Genomic DNA, 18,049 nt, shown 5'->3' on the forward strand with positions numbered 1-18,049 from the left:
AATATGGTGTGTGTGTGTACAATGTGTGCGTATAATATGGTGTGTGTACGATGTGTGTGTATAATATGGTGTGTGTACGATGTGTGTGTATAATATGGTGTGTGTACGATGTGTGTGTATAATATGGTGTGTGTACGATGTGTGTGTACAATGTGTGTGTATAATATGGTGTGTGTACGATGTGTGTGTATAATATGGTGTGTGTGTGTACAATGTGTGGTGTGTGTATAATATGGGTGTGTACAGTGTGGTGTGTGTATAATATGGTGTGTGTATAATATGGTGTGTACAATGTGTGTGTATAATATGGTGTGTGTATATAATATGGTGTGTGTGTACAATATGATGTGTGTACAATATGGTGTGTGTACAATGTGTGTATAATATGGTGTGTGTGTACAATGTGTGTGTATAATATGGTGTGTGTGTACAATGTGTGTATAATATGGTGTGTGTGTACAATGTGATATGTGTATAATATGGTGTATGTGTATAATATGGTGTGCACAATGTGTGTGTATAATATGGTGTGTGTGTGTTCAATGTGTGTGTATAATATGTTGTGTATCATATGGTGTGTACAATGTGTGTGTATAATATGGCGTGTGTGTACAATGTGTGTGTATAATATGGTGTGTGTACAATGTGATGTGTGTTTAATATGGTGTGTTTGTATAATTTGTGTTTAATATGGTGTGTACAATGTGTGTGTATAATATGGTGTGTTCAATGTGTTTGTATAATATGGTGTGTGTACAATGTGTGTATATAATTTGGTGTGTGTTCAATGTGTTTGTATAATATGGTGTGTGTACAATGTGTGTATATAATTTGGTGTGTGTACAATGTGTGTGCATATTATGTGGTGTGTGTGTGTGTGTGTGAGTGTGTGTGTGCGTGGGTGTGTGTGTGTGTGTGTGTGTGTGTGTGTGTGTGTGTGTGTGTGTGTGTGTGTGTGTGTGTGTGTGTTCATGGAATTGCTTCTTTTCTGCAATGGAATTTTCAATGTGGAGTTCCTTTTGGATGAACAATCGAGCCAAAGTGCACAATAAAAGTTGTTGCTGCTGTTGTATTTACGAGCAGGTACCCACAGAAATTCCGTGAAATGCAAGGACTACAAGTCCTCAACTCCTCATCTCCCCCCCCCACCCCATCCCCAAAGCCGAGTCCACAAACCCCCCCCCCCTCTCCCAACCTCATAATCCCCTCATCAACCCCAAGGTCTCAATCCTCCCTTCCCCCCCCCCACCAAACCTCAACCGCCCCTCCCAAATCCTCAGCTTACCCCCTCCAAAATACTCAACCTCTCACCTCAACGCGCTGTCCTGCCCTCCCCCTTCTTCCAGTTCTGAACAATGTTCCCATTCTTGTTCAAGAAAAACGTTAGAAGTACATAATGATGGTGCGACATTTAATTCAAAATCTACCGAGATGACAATCTTTTGTCGTCAGGAGAATATTTGACAGAGGGATTATGTAAGGTAAATTAAATGATAAAAAATAAACACGAGGTCATTCGTAATGGAAAAAAATAATAGACAACCGGAACACGTTTGATCTTGATAATGATATGGGTTTTATAATCCCTGATCAAATAGTTCAAGAGAAAATTGTCGGAAAGACAGGCAGACAAACAGAATAAAGCCTCTATTACCTGATGGTTCTCCATTCTACATGATGTCTTGGTGTAGCATTGTACAAGTTTTGTGTTTTTTTTTTTGTATACCTTGGTCGAGGCTCGTATGAGAGCCAACACACAACTCACAGCAAGGAGGCATGAGACAAGAGGGGCGGGAGTGGAAGGGACAAAACAGTGGGGAACAGACACATTAGGTGAACTGTGGAAGGGAGAGGGATGGGGATGGGACGGGGAACATGGCGAAGAGAAGATGGACATTACAGGGACTTTCAGGAAGGAAAGCAGGGGAATTGAAGGAAGTGGGCTTGGGTGGATTATCGGGGGTAGAAAAGATCGAGGATGTGGATGGGGGAAGATAAGAGGTGGTGGTGAACAGCTGTTTTGAAAGCCTGGAGGGGAGAATGGGAAAGAATAGAGTGAGGAAGTTTATTCCAAAGGCGAGAAAAAAAGAGGAATGAAAGAGTGAAGATGAGCAGCGATTCGTGATTTTGGTAGTTTTACCAGAAGGGGGTTGTTGGCGGACCTTGAGCGCCCTGTGGAAATGTGGTGGGGACAAATCGCAGAGAGAGAGAGAGAGAGCAGGGGGGGCAAGGCTGGAGAGGAGTCGGTAGAAGACAGAAAGACCACCGACCAACCTGCGGTGATTGAGTGAGAGGCCCAAAGACTCAGCTTCATTGCGGGAGATGCCGATGATCTTAAATGCCCTGGTTTCGACAGCGTGAAGCCGAGAAAGGTGGGAGGCAGGAGCACCAGCCCAGAGGGGAGAGCAGTATTCCATCAGGCTACGGACAAAAGCTTTGTAAGTGGTCAGGAGCTCAAGAGGGCCGAGGAAGGACTTTGCACGATGGAGGATTCCCAGTCGGCGACTGGCTTTTGAGGCGAGGTTGGAAATGTGACTTTCCCAGGAAAGGTCATGGCAGATAGTGAGACCTAGAAGCTTGAAAGAAAAGACTTCTTCCAGAGGATTGTTGAGAAAGTGGATGGGGGGGTTTTCTAAACGGTCCTTTCGAAGAGACATCGTGAGAGTGTGAGATTTGTCTGGATTGTAAGACATGTTCCACGTGTTGGACCAGTTTGTGATTTTATCCAGATCTGCAGTGAGCGAAGAAGCTGCTGCTTGCCGGTCTGAGGGATGACAGATGGTACGGCAGAGGGTGGAGTCGTCGGCAAAGAGATGTAGAGGATTTTCCAGAGAGTCTGAGAGATCATTGATGAAAACCAGAAAAAGAACAGGGCCCAGAACGCTACCTTGAGGAACTCCAGCCTGCACAGGAAGAGGGGATGAAAGAACTCCATTTAGGGCCACACGTTGACTGCGACAGGAGAGGAAGTCTGCGAGCCATGAGTGGAGATGGCCTTGAATACCATGGGAAGAGAGTTTGGTGAGTAGTGCAGGGTGCCAGACTGTGTCAAAAGCATGTGATATGTCCAGGGATACGGCTCGGATTTCCTGTCTGGCATTGAGGACCTCCATCCATTGATGGGAGAGCAGAAGCAGCATATCCAGGGTACAGTGACCTGGTCTGAAACCAAATTGATGATTGGAAATCAAGCCATTGGAGAAGAGGAAGGATTTCATGTCTGAAGCGATGATGGATTCCATCACCTTGCTGATGATTGGGAGAAGGCTGATTGGTCTGTAGTTACAGGGATCTGTTTTTGCACCTTTTTTATGCAGGGCAGTAATGTTAGCAGATTTCCAAGCAGATGGCAGATGACCTTGGGCAAATGAGAGGGTGAATAGAACAGAGAGAGGGTGAGCAAGAGCAGAAGAGCAGGCTTTGAGGACACGTGGGCTGATGCCGTCTGGACCGGTTGCAGAATCTGACTCGAGGTTTGAAAGCAAGCTCTCCACCTTGTCAGGAGAAAAGGATACAGAGTCCAGGGACAGTTGGGTGCGACAGGGTAAAGTGGGTAGAGATAGTGATGGGTTTAGGACACAAGATTTAGCTGCAAACACCGAGTTTAGACATTCAGCTTTATCACGTGTGGAATCAGCAGTGCGGCCATTTGAGGTAAGGGAGGGGATGGAGGGGGAACATACACCAGAAACAGATTTGATTAAACGCCACCAGGATTTTGAGGAGGGAGAGAGGTTTGAGAGTTCAGACTTGAGATGAGAAAGGTGTTGTTTTCTGGCTCTCCTGAGGGTAGATACACACTTGTTCTGAGCTTTGTGGAAGGAACTGAGATTGCCCTCAGTTGGGTTTGCTTTCCATGAGGCGAAGGCAAGTTGTTTCAGGACAACTGCCTGAAACTGCCACAAGTTGCCACAGGACAACTGCCACAAGCTTCAGTAAACCAAGGGCGGGAGGAAGGGTAGGACAACTGGACACGAGAGGGGATAAATCTGTGCATGAGGGAGAGCAAGTTGATGATGATGATGTGATGATGATGATAGTATTTCTTACTGAATTATCATGCATACTAATCCCCTGGTGTGTTCCTCTTGTGTGGTGCAGGAGAAAAACCACACAAGTGTGGTGTGTGTGGTAAAGCATTCAGCCAGAGCTCCAACTTGATCACACACAGCCGAAAGCACACCGGCTTTAAACCGTTCAGCTGCTCACTCTGTGGATGTGGGTTTCAGAGGAAGGTAAGATGGATACCTGCAAGGTGTGTACCAGGTGCATGCCACCCAGAGTTTTGGAAAAGCACACATCCAAAACCCATTCAAAAATTTTAATCGTCGGGTTGTCGGCAACTAAACCGTCTTCCCCACCAGTTTTTTTGGTGAGGAGGGTGTATGGATATGGACACCCAGCAGGATTAAAAATAAAACCTGTCAAAGGGCAAAGGAGCTTCTTGTGAGCCAACGGCCATGCATATCTCGTGCCCAACTGTGGCTGCGGACATCCTCCTGCAGTTGGGTTACCTTTTTCGAGGAGATTTGGTGGCAGGGTTTGCACTCTGGACACCGGAAAACACTTAATTCCGCAAAACCCACAAATAAAGCAAATGAAACTGAAAACCCACTCCATGGTCCATTTTGTTGCCCACCGCATTTCATTGTATACAGTGAAGGCAAATTCAATCAAAGTTCAGCTAACAAATCCCTGTGTCCCATTTCTGGGTGTCGGTCAGTATTTACTGTAGATGATGAGCATTCACCTCTATACTTTGGATCTTAGCCATGGGAATCAAACCCAGACCCGCGGTGAAACAAAACAAGCCTTTAACTGCTTATTGAAACTTCAAATTGCATGGGATTTTGAAGTCAATCTTTTGCCTAACCAGTGTTTATGGCTCTTTGCCAAAATTGTGATCACTTCCCCCAGATTAGTCAAATGGTTACGTTGCACTCACATGCAATCAAAAACTTGCCACTCAGTAGTTCTTGGAATTCACCAATGAGAGAGGTTGACAAGCTTACATATCTGAGGTCCATGGTTCCTATCAAAGGAGGGGGAGATGCAGACCTACTACAACGGGTACAAAAATCAAGGAATTTTGGAAGTCAAATAAATATAACACCAAAACTAAGCTGAGGATCTTTAACAGCAATGTGAAGTCAGTCCTCAGATTTAGATATGAATCTTGGAAAATTGCAGAACCTGAAATAGCAAACTGGAGTCTTTCATCGACAGCAGCGACGAGAAAATCTTGAGAATCTTCTGGCCTAGCCTTGCTAATAAGAAAGAGGTTGAAAGGTTAACAGGGAGGAAAAATATCACAGAAGAGATCAAAATTTGGAGGTAGAGATGGATTGGTCAGATGTTACACATGGAGAATCAAGATATACCGAAGAGAGACATATGCTGGGCACTCAACGGCCATGAGAGACCTGGCAACGTTCAGTCGAGAAGGATATGAAAGGAATGAATGTCACTTGGAATAAAACTGGAACGTGGGCCCACAAAAGTGGTGGGAGTTCAAAAGAAGCTCCATATGTCAGAAGTGACATGATTGGATAATAAGCAAACAAGCAATTCTTGGAAATAGGAGTTGCAGCGAGGCATGACGGGTGTTATACCTCAACACTGGGTGTAAAATACTCAAAGCACTAAAACCACCTCAATGTGAACATAAATATCACTAAAATTGCTCTCTTGTTGCTGCTTGGGCCCAAGAACTTCATTGTGGAACCTGTTGTGTCATTTGGAGGGGGGCAATAAGCCAGTAACCATGTCAACAAATGTAAAAGATACAACAACATTTGTGAATCCTACTCTTCTGGTGTATTATTGCTGAAATGGCACATTTTGAGTAGTCTAATTAGAGCTGTGATTTGTTCTTCTGCAGATTTGTGCTGAAATGCCATTCTCACCCTTCACCCCCATCCATAGATAGACCTGAAACATCATCAAGAAAGTCAATGCAGTTTGTTCTGCTAGTTGGAGCCTCAGAAGTGCACCGTGGGTGCTGAAAGACTCTCCACATTGGTTGTCATTTTCTTGAGCAGGTATTAGAAGGTGTGTCCCTTCGAGCCCTTCCAGGGCCCGAAGTATCCACCACCTTTTTATTAGGATCATTTTCAAGGATCAGGCTTGTGACGTTTTATCATCGGAACATGGGTCTGTTCTCCTATCTTTGTTTTCAAGATTGCCACTGAACCCCGGACAGCCTCGGGGTTCTTAAATGTCCCAGTTTAGTCAGGCCAGGTTTATTCTTTTGTTTCCATTTTTGCTTCTTCACAGCAAAGGTTGTGGACCAGGTTTTTAGTCCACTGAAAAGGACCTCATTCCACTCCACCCCACAATCAACAGATAAATCAATAGGCTTTAAAAAAAAAGATTGTGCAGCAGGATGTTTGACAATATTTTAGGCCTTGTTATTGCACAATGCTTTTGAAAGCGAGATCATTTGAGAAGAGGCGAGTACGCAGCTGGATTACCGATGGTGAAGCTGGTCCACCGGTGATCTCAGTGATACAATGCACTATCTGATGGAAGGAATGCTGTTGAATAGATGTCATGGACTACATCATTAATCAAATACGAACTTGCATTCATGATACGGGTACATCAGCAAAGCAGACGATGCTCCACAAGGTGCTTGTGTCAGGTTTGATTATTTATTGCATGGATTGTAACCAACCTTTGATAACATTTTGTAAATAAAGAATATAAAGACGTGTTGTGCTTTGTCAGTTCGAGGAGATTGTCTGGTCTTAAAAACGGATCCATTGTGATAGTCTGCAGTCAGAGACACAGTTTTGTTATATCCAAAAAATAGAAAAAAAGATGAAGGCAGGTGTTGCAACTTCTACATCTCAACGTGCAAGTCAAATAACAGGAAACAATGGCCGCCAGATCTTCCCCGTTACTGACCAGCACAAAGTCCCGTTTAACTCGAACCACTCAGCCATTTCTCTTCATTTGGTAAAACTGTTCAAAGTTTAAAATGGCGATTTTGAACATCTTCGTCCAACTTCCAATTTATTTACCTTTGCAAAGTTCAGCATTTTAAAATTTCTCGAAGAATCCACATTGGAAATTCGAACAGGACTTAAAGCGATGAGACAAAGGACATTAATGGGTTCAGTAGAATGCTGTTACGTTCTCCAAAAGGAATCGGTTAGCAGCCCTTTGGCTCGTGGAACGCATCTTGTACTCAGAATGTGCTGCAGGAAGGAGTGAGGTATGTAAAGAGGGTAATACACCAGGAAACAAAATTAATCAAATCATAAACTGTACTCAAAGGGAGAAATAAATAACAAACGTGAGATTAGGAGGAAAGAACAATGAGCAAATAAACGTTTTACAATTACTTATCCGAACTCAGACAGTTTATCGAAGCACCCTCACCTGGATGAAGGTCTCCAGGCGGTTAAACGGTCCCATTTGGTCTGAGTTCGACACAGCTTTGATCCTGAATGGGACATTAGCAGGGAAAGTGGAACCGACCCACAGGGTTAGATTGACACGAAGACTAAACGACGACGATATGAATGATTGAAGAGAGCCCAAGAAAGATTGGTGTCGTCTCACCGGGCAAAATATTCTTTCTGCAAGAGCAGCAGCAATTTCCAGAACTGACCCTTGTAGTGCAGCATCATCGCTGACCCTGTCACCTGACATGGATAAAACAAAGAAAGGTCAACAAAACAGCTGTTGGAATATAAACAAATCTTCACCAGTAAGACGAGGACCCACAATGTCAAACGTAACATGTGCCAGACTTCACCATTCAGCAGATTTCCCTTTCTTTGCAGCAAAAATACAAAGTTGAATTGCAGAGGCCGTTTACGTGCTGAAACAATGACGGAAAAAGGGGCTGTTTGGGGGTAAAACAAACAAACTCACAAAAACACAAACACACCAGCGTTCATGGCAAGATTTCATTTGTGCATATTATGAATGACTGAGAGAGTTTCTTCAACTCAGCAGAACTACAAAATGTAAGCTCCAGATTGGAAAGTATCAGCAGTTCCAACTACGAAAAGAAGAGTTGATTTGTCCAATTCGGACATTGAACGGGCATTTCTGTGTGCATCGTTGTATCATCGGCAATTGGTAATCGGTTGCCAAGCCAGGCATTCCATTGGAGTAATTGCTTGAGCTCAAGCCACTTACCGAGTTGTACAGGACTTTTCGTGTCAGTTGATAATGATACAGTTCGTGTCCCGATCGGGATGTACAGTCGACAGTTACGACAAGGTAGAAGTACGCATACACCTTTTGGACCGTTTAAAAAAAAATGATGTCGGAAGAACCGTACATACAAAATATGTCGAGTAATCCACTGGCACATCTGGAAAAAAAAAACATCATTCCCAGAAAAGTCGTGGAAACATGAACTAACAGTGATAATCGAAAACAAGGAAGTAACGCTCACATATGACCTGATGATCCCATCGAGCATGAACATCGAAAACAAAGCATTGCGACCGGATAGCATACTCAGATACAAAAAAGAAAAGGCATTGCTGATTGAGGTGTTAATACCAGTGATTTTCGTGTAATGACCAAATACCAAGACCTCAAAAATGAAGTGAAAAAGATCCTGGAAGCTGAAGAATGCTGAAATAGTGCCAGCAAAAATTGGAGCAATGGGAATAATAAAAAAAAATGATGTTACGGATGGATATTCCACAAACCATCTGTGGAGATATTACTACAAACCAAAACAAACAAAAAAAGCTGCAGTTGGAAACTGTCCGGGGCTTGGTGATGATCCTGGAAGAAAACTAAGAACAAGAAAACTTCACAGCTTGGTTCATGAATCATGATCCAAAACAGAGGTATTCAATTCGAGCTCTGGGAGGACACCGTTCCATCTTTCGAAACCCGAATAGGGAGATCACAACCAACGACATACACTTCAACGTTGACAATGACTTTTTAAATCTCAAAAATCAAAACAAACACGGAAGTTTATTAAAAACAACTACTTATGAATGTATTCCTCCACTCCTACATGGTCACACTTGTCCAAATGATGCAGGAAATATTTGATGCCATCTGCGAAGAATCTTAAAAGCATGGGGTATTCGGCAATTTCAAAATTCAGTTTATCTTCACGATTTGTAAACCACACCATCCAGATGTAACACGAGTGGTCCAAAGAGGTGAGAATCACAAGGTGGCAAATCTGGACCGTATGGAGGATGACTAAGAACTTCCAAACCGATCTCGTCAGTGGTCTCTGTCTTACGTTCTGTAATATGAACAGTGAAATAAAGAATTGTGGAGACCAAGTACTTTTGTCAATTTCAACTGATTTTTCGAGAAAATTGTGAGTAATTTGAAAAAAAGTGTAAGGGTCCCAATTTTTCAGCCATGACTGGAGACACATACATACTAGCAGGGGGTATGCTTGCACATTGTGTGACCCGACATGCTTCCCCATTGTCGGGTCGCTCACCTGTATTTGATTATTCATTTATTTATTTTCATTTATTTATATTTTCATCTCAAGATACTTTCTGATGGTTCTGAGATTTTTCCTGGTGTATCGGCTTCAATGTCCATCGGCAAGCAAAATGACCCTGCTTCCCCATTGTCTCGGGTCACTCACCTGCACTTTAAAACAACATTTTTATTTATTTATTTATATATATTTTAATTTACGAATGCTTTCCAATGGTTCTGTGAATTGTCATCTGCAGGAGAATCATTTCATCTCTCTCTACTCGGTGTGTGTGTGTGTGTGTGTGTGTGTGTGTGTGTGTGTGTGTGTGTGTGTGTGTGTGTGTTTGTGTGTGTTTGTGTGTGTGTGTGTGTGTGCCTTAACTAGGGTAGTAGTTTTTGTCCGTCTTGATCCCGGATTTCATGAAACAGTGTTTTGTGTTGTGTTTATTTATTTATTTATTTATTAAGAGACTGTGTATCTCGTGTTACTGTCATTTTGCCACACTGACATTGGGGTTCATTTTGGGTTCCTTGAGGATGAAAGTTTAAGTCATCCTGATCCTGATTGGTGCCAGACTACGTCGAAGCATGATCTGACATCAATGCTCACCCGCTTGTCGTGGTTTTATGAAAGACTGATCGCTTGGCTATCCTCGGAGCTAGCTTCCCGGCATGGTCAGTAATTGGTTGATTGCAGCCCACATGATAATATTTCCACCACAGTTTATTTATCAAATAAATAAATTGTGTAGTTAAAAAAAAACAAAAAAACATTTCACCTGCAGTTCCTGTTTGATCAGCAGTTCTCGTTTGATCATAATAGTACTAAATAAAATAGCCATAAATAATTGATCATATAAAGGGCAACAACTGAGCTCTTCCATGAGCCTTGACTTTGTATCCAAAAAACAAAATTGACAAATCGCCTTCAATCATCAAAAAAAAACCCACCAACTGAACAATAACCAGGAACTGTATAGCACGCCAACAGGAGATTAACGATTTTAAAACTCCACAATGTTTTCCAGATCGGACTCTATCAAGGTATCAAACCTCCAGGAAGTCAAAGAGCAGCGTCGGAGTGAGTTCAGGTGTCGGGTCAAGGTTCAAGGTCTGACTGAGCCATCGCCAAGCAAAGCATAAGCCATGTTGTGATGCCTGCGCACATACAAGTTTGGGTTCACAGTAATCTCGGGAAATATTATTCACAACAGGAACACAATTTACCACTCAGATGGAAAATATTATCAAATGTGTGATTTACAACAACAAAAAAAAAATTCTTGTTTACATTTCAAATGTAATATGACCGGCCATTTGCATAATTACCAAGAACGTCTTGGTTGGATAACTGGCTCAGGTAAGTAATTAATAATAAAGAAAGTAAAGAATGATACAGCAGAGAAGGAATTGATACCTTATGCAGATGTGTTGGTGGAGGAGCAACCAAGATGGCTGCGTATAACCGCATCATGCCAGACATGCGTTTGAGGAAATGATCCTGCTTTTCCAGAACATCCTCAGAATACTTGTATCCCAAGGTCCTACATTTGTAAAAAATTTTTAAAAAGCTTGGTTAGCATATTGGTCTTCTGCTTATCAAATCAAGCCAAATGCAAACCGGAATTTACGAGACTTCCTGCCTGGACGACTGACCTGAAGTAATCATCCTGAGACTGAGTTGATAAGCGAGCGAGATGGCGTGGCACGACATAAGGGCACCGACGCTGAAGAGCAGCCAATAGGAGTCGCCCAAATGTTGGATGCTCTTCCCACACGCCACATGCAACAGCGGCCAATGGGAAGGCTGCCTCATGGTGGGAAGCGACCTCTTCTTCTCCTTGGCACTGGCACGCATGACAAATCACAAAGAGATGCAGTGTGGGAGAGTAAGGCATTAATGTAAGTAGATTACTGGGAAAAAAAAATTTACTAAAGCTCATTTCTATAATTTGATTGGAGATGGATGTGTCGGGCTTAGACTGGACAAGGGGCAGAGGGGTAGGGAAGGGGAAGGGGTTCAGAAAGTAGGGATGGAGGAAAAAAAATAAAATAAAATGAACAACAAAAAAAAAAGACTAGAAGGACACTCTTTGACATCACGACATCGACATATACGCCTCCACCCACATTATTACATCATCATACATATTTGTACCAAGTTCGATTTAAATCCTTTCAGCTGTTCTCAAATATCACATTTTTACCCAACATGACATTTGACCTTTTGACCCGAATAAGCTAATCAGTTTATGTATACATCGTTGTACATACTTGTACCAAGTTTTACTTGGATCCCTTTAGCCGTTCTTAAGTTATCTCGGTGACGAAAACCAATCACGGACGAACAGACAGCCGGACGGACAACCTGAAAACATAATGCTGCTGGCGACCTCGTTGGTGGAGGCATAAAAAGATCCACCAATGAGGAATAAACTTGGAAGCGTGCGCATGAATCACAGGTTGAGAAATCCAATGGTATAGCAACTTGCAGCGTGGATTCATTGTCATTATGCATTGGGAGTGCATTTGTTCACGATTCTATATTGAACGACGGTGAAGCTGATAGCAAGCAAAACGTGTTTTTTTTTGTTTTTGTACTTAAATCTCGGGTCATGTGGGAGAGTGTGGTGACATGGGATAAAAAAACCCACAAAGTAACGAACTGATCGTGGTAAAATGGGGCAACGGTTGGACACAAGTAAGGAAATGAACGAAGAGCAAAAGGGAAAAGAGGAGGGAAGGAAATACAGTAACTGGCAAGTATGAAGGTTGGGTTAGGTAGGGCTAGTGGGAAGTGTTACAGGTAGGGATGGAGGGTGGGTGACATGAGATGGTGGTGCACTGCTTACTTGAAGCCCTGAAGAGAAGAGTGTGATTGAACAGTGTCGGAAAGGCAGTTCCACAAACGGGAGAAAAGAGAAACAAAGGAGTTGGAGGTGTGCAGATAGGCTGGATTCATGAAGTTTCCCTGATGAATTCCTGGAAAAATGTATGTGTCTGTGACCTGGAGGGTCGGGGGACGAAGAAAGCAGATGGAACGAGACCAGAGGAGGGTGAGATCAGAGTGGAGGTGGTAAAAAGAAAATAAAAGAGAGAGCACACAAACTTGCCACCAGTGGCAGACTGACTGTTGAGAATCAGCCTCCTGTTTTGAGATTCCAGTCGTGGAGGAGGCCTCATTTTTCAACCACCTCAAGGGGAGAAACATGGAAAGCAGGAACACGAGCCCAGAACGGGAAGCCATACTCCATGTGACTCCGTATGAAAGCCTTGTACACCATGACAAGTTCGGTGTGGATCAGGAACGCCTTAGCTCTACGGAGAATACCCACACAGCAACGAGCCTTTCATGGCCAGTTGGGTGATGTGATCCTCCCACGGAAGATGATGGCAGATCGTGAGGCTAAGGAGCTCCAGAAACAGCACTTCTTGCAGTGGTTGTACAGATAAATGGATTTGTTCGTTCAATTGCTGATCCTTTTGAGGAAACAGTGTGGAACACATATGTTCAGTGTGGAAAGTAGCTGAGCAGCAGCTTACCTTGTCTCGGTCTGACATAAGGGCTTCAGCAGCGGCTGGCCTTTTAAAACATTGACGTATTGTTCTACATAGGGTGAAATCATCGGCAAAATTGGTTTTGAAGTCAATCAGACAGAAAATTAATATAAATCAAGAATAGCATATTTCGAAGATGCTGTCTTGTGGAACCCCAGCTTAAAGCGAAAGGTTAGAGGCCAATGATGTTGAGAGACATATTCCACAGAATCCAGGTGAGATAGGTGTGACGCTGAGATGCTATATTCCATTGAGCTATAGATAAAGGCCTCATGGACGGTGAATAGTTTTGATTTTTCAAGGAAAGACTTGATATGACAGAGGATGACCAGTGTGCAGCTGGCTTTGCTAAATGGTCAGACCAGGAGAGGTCATGGCTGATGGTGAGGCCGAGAGGCTCAAGAGGCTGAACCTCTTCCAGTAGATGACAATGGAAATAGATCGGTGGGTTCATTTGACAATTCTTCCGGAGCAACACGTTGTGACTAAGATTTAATATCACAAAGCTAACTGGAAAGCATCTGAAAATGCAAAGCCTGTCCACTTTGTACTCGGACTTCTTCTTCAATATGCTAAATGGTACCTTTGACCTTTTATCCAAATAAATTTGTCTACTCCATATTCTCATCATAAAGCTTTGTTGAAAATTTGAAAACAAAAGCTCAAATGGTAAAAAAAAGTTACGGCCCGGAGAGACACACGTGATTGCGGTGGTGAGGTGAGTGGTGAGGGTGCAGAGAGTGCAGGTAGTGAGTACAGCCAGTGATGAGGGTGTAGAGAACGCAGGTCGTGGTGAGGCAGTGATTGCAGCCATTGGTGAGGGTGTAGAGAACGCAGGTAGTGGTGAGGCAGTGATTGCAGCCAGTGGTGAGGGTGTAGAGAACGCAGGTAGTGGCGAGGCAGTGATTGCAGCCAGTGGCGAGGAAGTGAGTGCAGGCAGTGGTGAGGGTGTAGAGAACGCAGGTAGTGGCGAGGCAGTGATTGCAGGCAGTGGTGAGGGTGTAGAGAACGCAGGTAGTGGCGAGGCAGTGATTGCAGCCAGTGGTGAGGGTGTAGAGAACGCAGGTAGTGGCGAGGCAGTGATTGCAGCCAGTGGTGAGGGTGTAGAGAACGCAGGTCGTGGCGAGGCAGTGATTGCAGGCAGTGGTGAGGGTGTAGAGAACGCAGGTCGTGGCGAGGCAGTGATTGCAGGCAGTGGTGAGGGTGTAGAGAACGCAGGTAGTGGTGAGGCAGTGATTGCAGCCAGTGGTGAGGGTGTAGAGAACGCAGGTAGTGGCGAGGCAGTGATTGCAGCCAGTGGCGAGGAAGTGAGTGCAGGCAGTGGTGAGGGTGTAGAGAACGCAGGTAGTGGCGAGGCAGTGATTGCAGGCAGTGGTGAGGGTGTAGAGAACGCAGGTAGTGGCGAGGCAGTGATTGCAGCCAGTGGTGAGGGTGTAGAGAACGCAGGTCGTGGCGAGGCAGTGATTGCAGGCAGTGGTGAGGGTGTAGAGAACGCAGGTAGTGGTGAGGCAGTGATTGCAGCCAGTGGTGAGGGTGTAGAGAACGCAGGTAGTGGCGAGGCAGTGATTGCAGCCAGTGGCGAGGAAGTGAGTGCAGGCAGTGGTGAGGGTGTAGAGAACACAGGTAGTGGCGAGGCAGTGATTGCAGGCAGTGGTGAGGGTGTAGAGAACGCAGGTAGTGGCGAGGCAGTGATTGCAGCCAGTGGTGAGGGTGTAGAGAACGCAGGTCGTGGTGAGGCAGTGATTGCAGGCAGTGGTGAGGGTGTAGAGAACGCAGGTAGTGGCGAGGCAGTGATTGCAGCCAGTGGTGAGGGTGTAGAGAATGCAGGTAGTGGCGAGGCAGTGATTGCAGGCAGTGGTGAGGGTGTAGAGAACGCAGGTAGTGGTGAGGCAGTGAGTGCAGGCAGTGGTGAAGCGATAGTAACAGAGATTGGTAGAAATGAGGTATGGGAGACAGTTTTTGTGGGCGATGAGACAATTAAATATGTCGATTCTTCATTCTGCAGGACGTCTGCGCAGTTTTGAAGGAGCAGGAGTTAGGGACATTGAAGGAAGGGTAAGCGATATTGTACCGGGTCATGGGAGTTAAGAAGTTGGTTGTGGTACACCTAGGTGCGAATGATGTAGGGAAAGTTTACTCAGAGGTTTTGAAAAATAGATACAGGATATTGGGTAAGCGGCTGAAAGCAAAGGGCTGGAGGGTAATGTTTTCTGGGATCTTCCCAAGATTAGGAAGTGATAGAAATTATGAGCAGAGCAATAGACGTCAACCAATGGCTGGAAGAATGATGTCGGGAGGTTTTACATTTAAGAAACAGTGGGAATCATTTCAGGGACAAAGGGAGTATTTCCAGAAGGATGGTCGAATGTTAAATAGAAACGGGGAAACAAGGTTTGCAGTGGGAAGTGAGGAAGGAATTCAGGCTTTTTTTTTTAGGTCAGCAGAGGGTGGGGAAGCTATTAAGGAAGGAACTGATGATGTAATTGTGATGAGCAAGGCCAAGCAAGAAAATATAATTTCAGGAAGGGAAAAGTTAAACATATTCTATACCAATACCAGGAGTTTAAATAATAAGATGGAAGAGCTTGAAGCCAAAGTAGATAGCAAGGAGTACGATGTAGTTGCAGTGAGTGAGACATGGTTTAAGGAGGAGAGTAACTGGAGGACAGGATGAGAAGGCTACCAGGTGTTAGGAAGGTGTATCGGTGATAGGAAGGAGAGAATAGGAGGAGGAGTAGCAATCTGGGTAAAGGACAGCATTGCATCAGAGAAAAGGGTGACATTATGGAGGGAGTTAATGTAGAGGATTCTGTGTGGGTGGAGATTAGAGATTGTAAAAATAGTAAGATACTGGTAGAATGCTTTTATAGGGCTCTTGGTGTGAAGGAAGAGGAGGAAGGAGGAGTACATGAAGAATTCAAAAGGACATGTGGTGAGGGAAGAGTCCTCATTATGGAGGATTTTAACTTGTCAGGGATAGTTTGGGTCCAGGAACAGGGAAAGGGCAGAGCAGATGAGGATTTCCTAGTTTTCGTCCAGGATTTATTTTTAACCCAGTTCAGAGATAAACCCACGAGGGTGAGTGCAGTGTTTGACCTCCTTTTAAATAATGATCCCAATATGGTGGAGGAGGTGGAGGTCGGGGATCATTTAGGAGCAAGTGACCATAACATTGTGTGTACAATGATTCTGTTAAGAGTTAGAGTTCAGGATAGTAGGGTAAGAATATTAGATTTCAGGAAGGCAAACATTGAGGGTATGAGGAGAGAATTGGGTGATGTAGATTGGGAGACTCGAACAACAGGACAATCAGCATCAGAAAAATGGGAAACATTCAAGGACCAAATGTGTAGAGTGCAGAGTAAGTACATTCCAATGAGGTGTAAAACTAGAAACAGAAAGAGGCCAGGGTGGTTGAGCAGTGAGATAAGGAACGCTATTAAGGAGAAGCAGAAGACATTTATTAGGTATAAAATAACAGGACTGGAGTTAGATTTATATCATTATCGGAGTAAACAGAGGCAAGTTAAGAAAATAACTCGGCAAGCGAAAAGAGAGTATGAGAAGGACGTGGCTAAGAATATTAAACATAATAGCAAGGCTTTATTTAAATATATCAGGGGAAAAGAACAGGTTAGGACCAGTGTGGGCCCAATGAGGAATAGCACCGGGAGAGTGGTTCGTGATGAAGGTGAGATGGCAGGCTTATTAAACAGGTATTTTGCTTCAACTTTTACACAAGAACAGTCAGGAGAATTGCCAATAGCTGAGAGGATCGATCAAGGAGGTGAGGAAGGGCTTTTACAGAAGATCCAGGTTGGAGTGGAGGAAGTAAAGGAAGAGCAAGGTAATCCTAGAGTAGATAAGGTTCCAGGTCCAAATAATATGCACCCGAGAGTATTGAGGGACGTGGCTGAGCAGGTATGTGAGATATTAACGGATATTTTCAATAATTCACTGGAGTTCAGGACAGGTACCGGAGGATTGGAGAGTAGCAAATGTAACACCATTATTTAAGAAAGGATCCAGAGAAGAATTGGGAAACTATGGACCTGCTAGTTTGACTTCAGTTGTGGGGAAGGTGTTGGAGACATTAATTAAGGATCAGATGAGGAACAATGTAAACAAATACAACCAAATTAAAGGTAGTCAGCATGGGTTTACCAAAGGTATTTCCTGTTTAACAAATCTTTTAGAGTTCTCTGAAGCAGCGTCTGATTGGGTGGATGAGGGAAAGGCAGTGGACCGAGTATATCTAGACTTTAAGAAGGCATTTGATGAGGTACCACATCAAAGGTTGTTAGCCAAAGTGAAGACTTGTGGAGTGGCTGGTCAGGTAGATAATTGGATTGCAAACTGGCTTAGTGGTCGGAAGCAGAGTGGTTGTGAGTGGGAGGATGTCTTGTTGGGAGGATGAAAGTTGTGGGGTATCTCAGGGATCAGGACTCAGACCATTACTCTTCATTATTTACATCAACGATTTGGATAGTGGGGTGAAGAGTAGGCGTTCCAAATTTGCAGATGACAGAAAGCTTGGAGGTGAGGTGGATAGCAGAGGGGGTGGTGATCAGATTCAGGAAAGTATTGATACTTGTATAGATTGGGCAAAAGATTGGCAGATGGAATTTAACCTGAGCAAGTGTAAGGTGTTGGGGATGGGAAGCAATAAGGAAAATAGAGATTACAGGATGTAAGGGATCATTTTGGAGCGTGTCACACAGGAGAAGGATCTGGGGGTGGTAATAGATACCGGAGGTAAGGAGGCAGCACAATGCCAGGCAGCTATAAGGACAGCAAACAGGGTTTGAGGTTGTATTCGGAGGAGGATCATTTATAAATCAAAAGAGGTGGTGTTAACATTGTACAGGAATTTAGTGAGGGCCACATCTAGAATATTGTTTGCAGATTTGGTCACCACAACTCAGGAAGGGCATCGATGCCATGGAGAGGGTTCAGCGCAGGGCTACCAGATTGATTCCAGGCGTAGCTAGACTCAGCGATGACGAGCGGCTGAAGGAGACAGGGCTTTATTCACGAGAAAGGAGGCGGTTACGAGGAG

The 18,049-nt window shown here is 44.0% G+C and overlaps 2 protein-coding genes across 10 annotated transcripts in view; one reads left to right on the forward strand and one right to left on the reverse strand.

Annotated features, from left to right (window-relative positions):
• LOC147013113 (uncharacterized) overlaps positions 1–6,716 on the forward strand; it is a 174,351-nt gene extending 167,635 nt beyond the window's left edge. For 7 of the 8 annotated variants that reach the window (XM_085854706.1, XM_085854702.1, XM_085854708.1 and 4 more), the window contains 2 exons: positions 4,102–4,235; positions 5,926–6,716. In XM_085854706.1, the coding sequence (XP_085710832.1) occupies positions 4,102–4,235; positions 5,926–5,973 (182 nt within the window). In that variant the 3' untranslated portion in view covers positions 5,974–6,716. Of the gene's footprint in view, positions 1–4,101; positions 4,236–5,881 lie in introns of all 8 variants that reach the window. The other variant, XM_085854707.1, reaches the window with a different exon arrangement.
• GLE1 (GLE1 RNA export mediator) overlaps positions 6,635–18,049 on the reverse strand; it is an 89,318-nt gene continuing 77,903 nt past the window's right edge. For both annotated transcript variants that reach the window (XM_085854700.1, XM_085854699.1), the window contains 6 exons: positions 11,089–11,279; positions 10,850–10,976; positions 10,486–10,590; positions 7,570–7,652; positions 7,387–7,450; positions 6,635–7,202 (listed from right to left, as the gene is read on the reverse strand). In XM_085854700.1, the coding sequence (XP_085710826.1) occupies positions 7,134–7,202; positions 7,387–7,450; positions 7,570–7,652; positions 10,486–10,590; positions 10,850–10,976; positions 11,089–11,279 (639 nt within the window). In that variant the 3' untranslated portion in view covers positions 6,635–7,133. The remainder of the gene's footprint in view (positions 7,203–7,386; positions 7,451–7,569; positions 7,653–10,485; positions 10,591–10,849; positions 10,977–11,088; positions 11,280–18,049) is intronic.

Source organism: Eptatretus burgeri, chromosome 14, assembly GCF_056783735.1.
Source record: "Eptatretus burgeri isolate ZD-2024b chromosome 14, Ebu_testis_v1, whole genome shotgun sequence".
Lineage (NCBI taxonomy): Eukaryota > Metazoa > Chordata > Myxini > Myxiniformes > Myxinidae > Eptatretus > Eptatretus burgeri.